The sequence below is a fragment of the Atta colombica genome, unplaced genomic scaffold, assembly GCF_001594045.1.
Source record: "Atta colombica isolate Treedump-2 unplaced genomic scaffold, Acol1.0 scaffold33, whole genome shotgun sequence".
In the NCBI taxonomy this organism is placed as follows: Eukaryota; Metazoa; Arthropoda; class Insecta; order Hymenoptera; family Formicidae; genus Atta; species Atta colombica.
In genome coordinates this window covers 141,666-152,752 of record NW_017259437.1, presented here as the reverse complement: position 1 = coordinate 152,752, position 11,087 = coordinate 141,666, and the positions used below count along the sequence as shown (strand labels likewise).

Here is an 11,087-nt window from a genome sequence, read left to right as displayed (position 1 = left end):
TATATATTTTAATACTTTATAATTGTAATCATTTTTTTCATTATTTTTATTTGTTAATAAATAATCATTTTAGTAATTTTATTTAATAATAATTTTATTTAATAATAAAATGAAACTGTTTTTTCTTCTAAAAAATTATTTATCACATTAAAAATATGATATTTTCAGATGTTCAAATAATTGCATTTTTTCTGCATTTGATGTTGCCCTATTTATATTTTTTTTTTTTGTAAAGTATCATATCTATGTAATAATATTCTACAATGGTTTTTTTGTGTACATATATAAAAAAGTTACAATTTTTAAATTAAAACTGAATTATTTTCTTTTTCTTATGGAGAAAGTAATTTTCATAATTTTTCTATCCTTTTTATTCCAATGTCTACATAGTAGAATAATTTATTACAGATCTTAAAGAACATATGTGAATTTTTTTTAGAATTTTTCGAATATTTTAATAGCCTTAAAATCGAGTTGGACACAAATGACCCATGTGTGCCGTTCAAGGGTTAAAAAGTAGATATAATATTTTTAGTGAAGATATAGCCGAAGGAACTATCAAAGTATGTTTCAAGAAGAAAATATTGATTTACCAAGCGTTAACAAAGATGCACTATAATGAAACAAATAAATAAGATAGATTAATGCTTATTGTATGGTCTTTTCAAAATATTTCTGCTACAATTTTTTTTTTATAAATTGCCTGAAAAGGATAGTTATAGTTTTCAATAATTTCCCTGATTAGGATATTTTTCAAGATAAAGATCTTCTAAAATCTTGTACAATAAAACATAATATAATTAAAAAATCTTAAGTTATGCTCACTTATATAATCTATAATTTCCATTTAACATATATATTTTCTATATATATACATTTTCTATATATATACATATGTATTTTCTGATCTCTTTACACATTCTCTTTCTTTAAACATTCGTCTCACACGACATGTAAAGTCATAAATAGAATTTTTATTTATCCTGAAAATCTTATGCGAATAGATCATCTAAAGTGGATAATCATTTATATTTAGTTATATATGATATATATATGCATACCTCACCAATAAGAGCATTTTGCCAAACACGAAATAACATCACATATGTTTTATCTCTTGCTCCAAATGATGTTAAAAAGAACTTGTCAGTAATGGTGCATATCAAGATAGCGTTTGGAATGACAAGTGCAGTTTTTTCTTTGGTAATAGATGTAACATCTTTCCAGCGTAGAGAGACCAACGTCTCCCACATAAATATATTAGCATAAAAACACACATAGTTTTGAGATACATAAAGTCTACCATGTACCAATATTTCACGCTGCAGAGCACAAGAATAATCTAAAAGTTACAATACTAGATTGATTAAATTATTAAATATCGTTTTACAGTTGTGTGGATGTAACAAATATAAGTTAATATAACAAAAGTATTTCGCAAGAATATAATGTTGTATAATACATAATACATTTTTTAATGAAAGAGAACACATTTAAAAAATATATAGTACTTACCTACCACCAATCTCTCATCGTCAGGCACATCTTTGAATATTCGTTTAAAGTCTTCGGAACGAGATTTATAAGTTGGGTAAAGTACATTGTACCAAGAAGACTTCTTTTTACTTCGTTCATTGCTACGTGCCTCTTTTTTATTTTCATGAATGGAACTCTTATTAAGATCAGCTGAGTCAGATGATCTACTTATTACGTCCTGTAATATTTGTACAAAATAAGTTGTATGTAGTACAAATAAGAAAAAGAATCCTATATTGATTAAGTGAATCTTGATATTTATAAAGCTATATTTATATTTATATTTACAAAGCTTGTGTCAATTTGGTTTGTCAAATTTGAAATGTAATTATAAACTGAAGCTGGAAGTAATAGGTCTGTTCTTTTTAATTAAAATTTTTATATAGCTCATCTTTTTTCCTTTTCTTTCCACATTGGAAAGAAAAAAAGAAAAGTTGAACTGAGCAAGAAGGCCTAAATTATGTTAATTGTACATTAATAATCAATGTCATCAATGATGTTGAAATTATATCAATTCAATAATGATACTAATAAACATCTAAAAATTTATATAATGCTCCACTGATACATACTTGATGGCCACTTGATAACTGATCATCTGACTTGTTTGCACGGAGTGATTCTTTGACAACAGAATCAGGATTTTTAGAATACTCTCGTTTAGAATGGGCTCTCGGACTAGGACGTGGAGACAAGTTAGGACTTGATACAGGACTGTTACGATCGACGCCAGAGGCAGACGTTTCCTGTACCTTCTCGATAGCCGTGGTACCACCCAAATTTGTTGCTATACTTTGATTGCCTAAACCAGTGGAATTGATACTGCTAATCACTTCGTGGCTGGATATCAACAAATTCTCCACGGATTTATTCCTATTTACAATGAAGAACCAATATTAAAGATCAAACGATGCTGTATTGGGTGAAATATTTTCTTGCAATCATCATTCAGCAGGATCATACAAAATGTAAAATTGCTGCACGACCAAGTGAGCGATGGGTACGTACATGCTTGTTGTAGAGTGTTTTTATGTCGTCTTCGTCTCGTAGTATATAACAAATCACGCGACGTTAGTGTCCACGGTTTCGTGGCCGGAGCTGTTGAACATCGAAAGTTTGTGAAAGAGGTTCTTTTAGCGAGATTTAAATCAGAGATTAGGTGTTAGATGTTCGGGTTGACTTGCTGGAGGGTTATGGGATGGATAGCGGCAATTTATAGTATAAGCAGATTGCGAATACTGCAGATTTAGTTAGTACGTATTTAATTTGCTGCGAAAGGCGTTTATCCGCGCGCTGGACATTGTTACTTGCTCCTACCGCGATAAGAGTGACACATTTCAGACAAAGGGAAGTCGCACATTGCCGTATCAGAAATCATTCGTTTTTGTTCATATTCATATAATAGCACAAAGAAGATTAGAGTGGAAAGTCCTTATGGGATCATAATTTCATGTATACTGCTATCAGCGCTATCTTGTGTTTAATATTGCATTTATCAATAGAAAAAAATATCATCATCGACGAGATACTATTAAAGACTCTCGGTGTTTATGGAAATTCGCGTGCCTGTTAAGTTTAAGTGATTAATGACTCCTGCAGACTGGACACGGAAATGCGCGCAGCAAAATGAGACGCAATAATCAATGAACACATTAGGGGCATCTCTATTAGTAAATTTGCTCACTATTGTAATTTTCACCTTGTTTGAAGATACAGAACTGACCTCCTGTAAGCTTATTGGTTACCATATCACATTTTGTCGCGCGGCAAACGTTTTCGTGTGCAGTGTGCAGAAACCATAAAAGCACCGACGAGATAATATTAAAGACTGTCAATCCTGGGCAAATTTTTGGCGGTATAAAAAGGGCTCTAAGGGCCCGGAGGTAATTGAAGAATATTGACATTATCGACAATTGATACAAATTTATTATTATTAACATAAATATTTGGCTATTCATGATTTTGATTATTAAATTCATGATTTTTTATTACATAAATGTTCCATAAATAAATATGCATACTTGTAAAGTTATAATATTCTATATATTGCAAGAAAAATTACTTAATTTTTTCTCTCACGATTATCTCTGTTGATAGTCAAATTTTGATGATAATATTGAAATCACAATTTTAAAGAAAAATCGAATATTATTGAGTTATAATGCATAATTACGTCTACTAAACTAATAAATCATAAAATTAATACAATATTATCAGTTTTTTTAACTCTTAATTACTTAATTATTTTAATATTCACAAGAATGCGAATTCCCATAAGGATGTCGGGCTTTAGTATCTCGTCGGTGGTGGTAACGATGAAAAAATTATCGAAACGGAATTCGAATTCGAATCCTTCATTTTCACCACTGACAAGATAGTGAACAAATTGAATATTTCTGATTTATTTATGTAATTTGAGAATTGTTTGGAGAAATTTAGAAAAAATATTTTAAATTTGGACACCGACGAGATATTATATAAAGATGGTTGACGTTTATGAAAGTTCGCGTGCTTGTTAAAATTTAAAGGGATGCTAAGCCGTCTATATTATCGACATTTTCATCTTGGTGAAAAGTCTCCGAATTAGATTTACGGATTACAAAAATGTTATTATATAAAATAAAGTACGCAATATATATACATACATAAATAGGACTTCAGCTGAACTGGATTTACTTATGAAAAAATAAAAAAAAAGTTAAAAAGTTTATTTACTTTTGGCTCGTACAACCAAATCAAGTACCTCAGGTATATATTTATTTGATATAAAAATTTTAGAATCCATAATTTAAAAATAAGAGGTTTACATTATTAGTTTCACATTGGAACGATATCGAGTTTGCTCAGCAAACGAGAATGAATTAAAATGGATTGAAATTTTTTTTCTATCTGAATGCGTATTTTAAATAGCGAATACTTTTTTTTGATTCAATTGGATTCAGTTGGATTCAATTAGATTCAATTGGATGCAATTGAATTGAAAAACTGCATTTCTTATTCAAAATTTTGAATTGAACAGTATTCACAATGTGTGTTGTGCACAGAAAAAGCTAATATTATTTTTAGATTGAAAGGCATAGAGATACGCTCTATACAATTCCTATAAATAAATAAAAATGCGTTCAGGATTGAAAAGCATTTATATTAATATTCGTGAATGAATATTCCTGAAAATTTGAATTTCAATTCATTTCAATCCATTCTCGTTTATTGTTGGATAGATAACAATATCTCACCATTTTTTAATTAAAAGGCTGACCTGACATAATCTTAATCCGCAAAATTAGTTATGTAGTACGTTACAATAAACTGGACAAAAGACAGCGTTAGCATTGGCGGTACTGTAGTGTTTCGATCGCAAATCACGCCCACTTGCCGAATCTCGGGAAATTTTCTGAGGTTCAATGAAATTTAATTAATTGATAGAAAAAAACAGAATTTTAGTCGAAATTTACTGAAATTTTTAACTTTTCCAATATTTAAGGAAAAATATCAGGAAATTTTATAATTTTTTAATTAAAATACGAAAAAAAGTTACAATACAATTGTTGAAATGTATAAAACTACGTATTTTGCAACTACATGTGCGTCATAGAGATTCTCTAACGAATTTCAATTTATTTATAGATATCGCTCGGATACATTAGGGTCTGAGCACAAGAATTGTCGTAATAGTTACTTAAAGACTTAAGACTGTAGACGTGAATAACGCACAAGCTTTGACGTATGATGTACTACTTATTGTCTCCAAGAGATGGCAATAAATCGTGCGTTACTTACGTCTACAACTTAAGTCTCTAAGTGTTACGATAATTCTTGTGCTCAGACCCTTATACAGAGGCCCTATTCTTGAACAAATATCGCATAGCAATTTCCTATACAATCAACTAATCACGATCGAGAAATTGTCATATGCGAAAATTATTCATATGTGCTCAAGAAGAGGCCCTGCAGATCTATTCTGTAACTTTTAATGCAAATTTCGTTATTATTATAACGCCGCTTTTTACCATGATGAAACAGCTGCGCAGCAGCATTATAATGATAACGAAATTTGCGTACAGAATAGGCCTGCAGCAGGTCTATTCATAATTTATATTTATTGTATATACACATATAACTAATGTAAAATAATATAACCTATTATCCATTTATATATTTAAGATTAATTTGTATCTAAACAATTATTACCTTATTTCTCTAGACTTATGTACTATCAATTTTATAAAAATATTAATAATTTTATAAGTATATATACATGTATACATACATACACTAAGTCTTTATATAAATACTTTAAATAAATATCTTTTATTCATCCCCTTATTATTACTTCTTAGCTATTTCTTTACTCAGAATATTGAAATATTTAAATTCTTTTTGATGGTTTAATGGAAACCTTGATCGGTTTAGAGTTTATTATGTCATCATTTCGTCATCATTTCCTTCGCATCTTGCGTTATAATTCCGAAGATGCCCGAAGTATCGATAATTCATAACGCAAAGTAAATATAGTTTGCAGAATACAGCTCTAAAGAATAATGCGTTACGAGATAACGCAAATAATAAAAGATTTATAACGCAAAAAGTTACATACAATTTACACATTTATAGATAAATTATTTACAGTAAATAAATTATAAAATATATAATAATAATATAATAAGATTCAAAATATAAAAATAAAAATCTATTAAAAAGCTACGAATCTAAGCTAAAGCTTTTTAGTTGTTTTTTAATATTTAACAATTATAAATTATAAATCACAATACAAATTTCTGTCCTTATCGGGTCATCAGCAGTGTAACAATAATTAAAATTAATAAGACAATTTAACATTTCCAAATAAATAATCAACAATATAAAAATAAAAATCTAGATTGTTTCGTATTTAAAAGTAAAATAATTGTTTATTTCTTCGAAAATTTGGTGTTGCTTTTTATTATAATTATATTCTGGAGACAATTTCTTAATAACTTAATCTTTTTTCATTAGAATAGAAATAAATTTTTAGTTTAGTTTGTGTATAACAATATATAATAAATTTTATATTATTAGATTCTGGCTGAAAAGAAAAAGGCAAGACAATTAGACGATTCTCATGAATCATACGTATCCAGGATTATAAAAAGTTAATCTAATTATGTGAAGCGTTATGAGATTTAACGTCCAAGCCTGCTAATGTTATTTTACATAAAAATACATTATAAATTGCGTTCAATTTACAGAATATATTAGGTGTACAACTTTGCTTCCGCCGTTTTTTTTTCCGAAATTCGAGACTTTATTATAAAAAACTGGATATACATTTATGATTCAAAGTATTGTCCATCGCTGGCCACTACTTTCTCCCATCTTTCGGGTAGCGTACGAATCCCGCGTCGAAAAAACTGATTATCTTTTGAGGCTATCCACGAATCGATCCAATTTTTTACTTCTTCATAAGACTGGAAGTGCTGGTCAGCCAGGGCGTGTGCCATTGATCGAAACAAGTGATAATCAGAGGGAGCAACGTCTGGAGAATACGGCGGGTGGGGTAGGACTTCCCATTTCAACATTTCCAAGTATGTCTTGACTACTTTCGCAACATGGGGTCGAGCATTGTTATGCTGCAAAATCACTTTATCGTGTCTCTCGTTGTATTGCGGCCGTTTGTCTTTCAATGCTCGGCTCAAACGCATCAATTGCGTTCGATACCGATCGCCTGTGATTGGTTCAGTCGGTTTTAACAATTCATAATACCCTACGCCGAGCTGGTCCCACCAAATACAGAGCATGACCTTGGACGTCAAAATCCCCGTTCTTGAAGCGTTGAAACCACTCACGACACGTTCTTTCACTAATAGCGGCCTCACCATAAGTATTTGAGAGCATTCGATGAGTCTCAGCCGCAGATTTCTTCATATTGAAGCAAAAAATTAAAACTTCCCGCAAATGACGCGAATTTGGCTCGTAAACTGACATTTTCAATCGAGAATAACTTGATGATGCAGACACAAATCGACCAATGTTTCTATGGGGTTATGTTGACAGATGCCCAAGTTTATTTATGATGTCTATGATCTATTTATTTCGATCACCACTTACCGCTAAAGCCATCTATAAGAAAACGGAGGAAGCAATTGGTGTACCTAATAATTTTCTAGTTAGAAATAACATAACGCAAACTTTATAAAAATGTAACATCGGATATTAAGACATATTTACAGAATATGAAATCGTAAAGCTTGCGTTATTACCTATGTAACGCAGGTTATGACTATAACGCATGCGTTAAAAAGTTACAAAATAGACTGTTGGTCTGTTTTCTATGACCGAACTAGTGTATGTACATACATACATGATGATAATAAGTTATAACATATAATTGAAAGGTCCTATTTCTATTAAGTAAATGTGATTTCTCAAATTTGATGTGATTACTTTGTTAACCTTGCTAAGAGTACATTTCTTTCTAAAAATGTTTATGTCTAAAAATATTTTAATATATAAATATAATTATGTTGAAGAGGATTGATGAATGCGATACATCAAAGAATTAGAGAGAAAATATACAACAAATTATTCTTAAGGAATCACAAATAAGAAGGAAGCTAACTTCAAGATTTGTTCTGGGACAATAACGGATCAATTAAAACATTCTTCCTTGAACCCGACAAATGGCATCAAAACGTACGGCAGTAAGAGTAAGATTTTAAGCACCTGATAAAAAAATAACCTTAAAAGCTAACTTTATTGTATAATCTATCTAATCTATTTTAATTTTTATACAATGTCTAATCAGGATAATATTAAAATTTGTCGGTGGAAGTGCCGTGGCCTTACAGATAAGTTATTCGAGCTGGAAAAATATGCTATAGACTGGAATATTTTTATGATTACAGAAAACATATCTTAAACCGGATCAGCCTGCGTTTCTCTTGAGGAAATTTGAGTTTGATAGATTAAACCAGAGCTCGCCAAGATTTGCATTTCTCGGCACTTTTTGACTTGGCTCCGCCTTCTGCTATTCTTCTTACCTCTCGCCCCGCGCTTAGTTCAAATGCCGCTCATAGACATGAGATCTACCTTTGGACGCTCACGCTGTAAACTTCATTCTATTCATTACATAACTAAGATAGAATGAAGCAACGCATAAGCGTTCAACCTTACGTGTTGTTTCTTCTATCTTAGTTATGTAATGAACGAAAAAAAAAATAGAATGAAGTTTACGTTATACGCTCCTAAATGAGCGACATTTGGACTACGCGCGAGGCGAGAGGTGAAATAGCGGAAGGCGGAACCAAGTCGAAAATCAGCCGAGAAGTGCAAATTTTGCCGAGCTTTGGATTAAACAATCAACGAGGTCACTTTTCTTATTAAGAAGGGTAATTTTCAAAACTCCAATCCAATTGGATTTTGTTTCAGAAGTTCTTGAGGTGGACACTGTGTGTCTCTTCCTCGAGAGGAGAAATTACTCTAGTAGCGTGCTATAGACCCTCTTCACAGAATAATAATATTAAAGCTAAATGAATTGGTGAAATTTTTACAATTTATCCGCCCAGCAAACGAGAATGAATTAAAATAGATTCAGAAATAGATTCAGAAAATAGATTTTCAGAAATACGGATTCATGAATATTAAAATGAATCCTTTTCAACCTTGAATGCATTTTTATTCATTTATAGAAATTGCATAGAGCATATAGGGTGGCCATTTAAAATTTGGAATTTAATTTGGCTCTAAAAAAAACGCATGAATATGTTTCAAAGTTTATGACTTTATTGGAAAGGTAGTGCCATTAAACATGAAATACAATTTCACATTGCCATTAAACATGAAATACAATTTCATTCAAATGACGTCCATGCTGGCTGCACAATATCCCCCCATTCTATCAACCCAATTTTTTAGTACATTTTCCATTGTGTGAGCGCGTATTTCATCGATGGCAACTTTGATTTCATGTTTTAATTCTTGAATCGTTTCTGGCTAGTTAGCGTAACACTCATCCTTGACGGTTCCCCATAAAAAATAGTCCAGCGAGTCAAATCGCAGCTGCGAAGCGGCCAATTGACAATCAGCATTTCGGCTGATTATATGCGATTTTCGAAGACAGTGCGCAAAAGATTGTAGTGTTGGCTGTATGGCAAGGTGCGCGTCCTGTTGAAACCAAATGTCATCTGTGTCCTCCTCTTCAAATTTGGGAAGCAAGAATTCGTTTAGCATAGCGCGGTAGCGCTTGCCATTAACAGTGACGGCAGCTCCTTGCTCATTTTCGAAGAAAAATGGCCCAATGATGCCGCCAGACCAAAAACCACATCAAATAGTCACTCGTTGTGGATCGGCTTCTCCATGACGACGTGCGGATTCTCTGACCCCTAAATACGACAATTCTGCTTGTTCACATAGCCACCGAGGTGAAAATGAGCTTCGTCAGAAAAGATGATTTTTCGGAAAAAATGCTCAACCAAGCGTTGTTCAGTCCATTGGGCGAACCGAAAACGCATCAGATGGTCATGCGGCTTCAATTCTTGTAATAATTGAACTTTGTACGGCTTCATACCGAGATCTTTCAAAATTCTTCTCAAAGAAATGCGTGAAATGTTCAAGTTTTGAGAACGATGGCGAATTGATGTTGATGATTGTTCAAACACACTCTGAGCAACAGCAGCAATATTTTCGATTGATCTTACTGGACGAGCACGTGAACGAGTTGCTTTATCCAATAAGAGTCCAGTTTGCCGAATTCGCTTCATAAATTGATCCACAAACTGCGTTGAAGGCATTTCTTTTCTATCAAATTTTCCACGTAAATTTCTTACAGTTTGGGTTGAAGACTCACCACTTTGGAAGTAAATTTTCAATATTTCCCAATTTTGTTCAAGCGTAGCGACCCATTTCGTAAATGTCAAACAAAGAACTAAATTTCTGATACGTCATAAATGTTATTACGCCTTTCAAACTTAAAATAATCGGTAGTTGAAATTCCAAACGCTAGATGGCCCACCCTGTATCTCTATGCCTTTCAATCTAAAAATAATATTAGCATTTTCTGTGCATCGTGAATATTACTCAATTCAGAATTGTGAATAGAAAGTACAGTTTTTTTAATTCAGTTAAATTTAATTCAAAAATAATATCAGCAATTTCTATGCAATGTTAATATTACTCAATTTAATATCTGAATATGAAATGCAGTTTTTCAATCTAATTGAATAAAAAAAAATTTTTATTTAAAAATTGACCATAAATACTACGTCAATTATTCAAAATTATAAGTAGCAAATTTTTTGTTTTAATCCAACTAAGTTTAAAAAAGTTGTAATGTAAAAATAATTGAGCTATGTTCTTTTGTTTCTCTTTAATTAAAAATAAAATGAATGATCGATGTGAATACTCGCAAACCAAGTCGAAAACCAGCCCGATTATTAGACTAATCACGGCGCGCGACATCAGCCAAGCGAGATTAGATTATCCGATCACCAATGTTGTCTATAGCAATATAAATTATTTATATTTTATTATATCTGTTAAATTATGATTTTTTTTATTATAGCTATATAATTTTG

The 11,087-nt window shown here is 31.4% G+C and overlaps 1 protein-coding gene across 4 annotated transcripts in view; it reads right to left on the bottom strand.

Moving 5' to 3' along the window:
* Positions 1-3,320, bottom strand: part of LOC108690571 (GRAM domain-containing protein 1B) — a 33,192-nt gene extending 29,872 nt beyond the window's left edge. For 2 of the 4 annotated variants that reach the window (XM_018197941.1, XM_018197944.1), the window contains exons 1-4: positions 2,545-2,945; positions 2,109-2,409; positions 1,516-1,714; positions 1,062-1,342 (exon numbers count right to left, since the gene is read on the bottom strand). In XM_018197941.1, the coding sequence (XP_018053430.1) occupies positions 1,062-1,342; positions 1,516-1,714; positions 2,109-2,409; positions 2,545-2,546 (783 nt within the window). In that variant the 5' untranslated portion in view covers positions 2,547-2,945. Of the gene's footprint in view, positions 1-1,061; positions 1,343-1,515; positions 1,715-2,108; positions 2,410-2,544; positions 2,946-3,235 lie in introns of those variants that run through there. The other 2 variants (XM_018197943.1, XM_018197942.1) reach the window with 2 other exon arrangements.
* Positions 3,321-11,087: the final 7,767 nt, after the last annotated feature.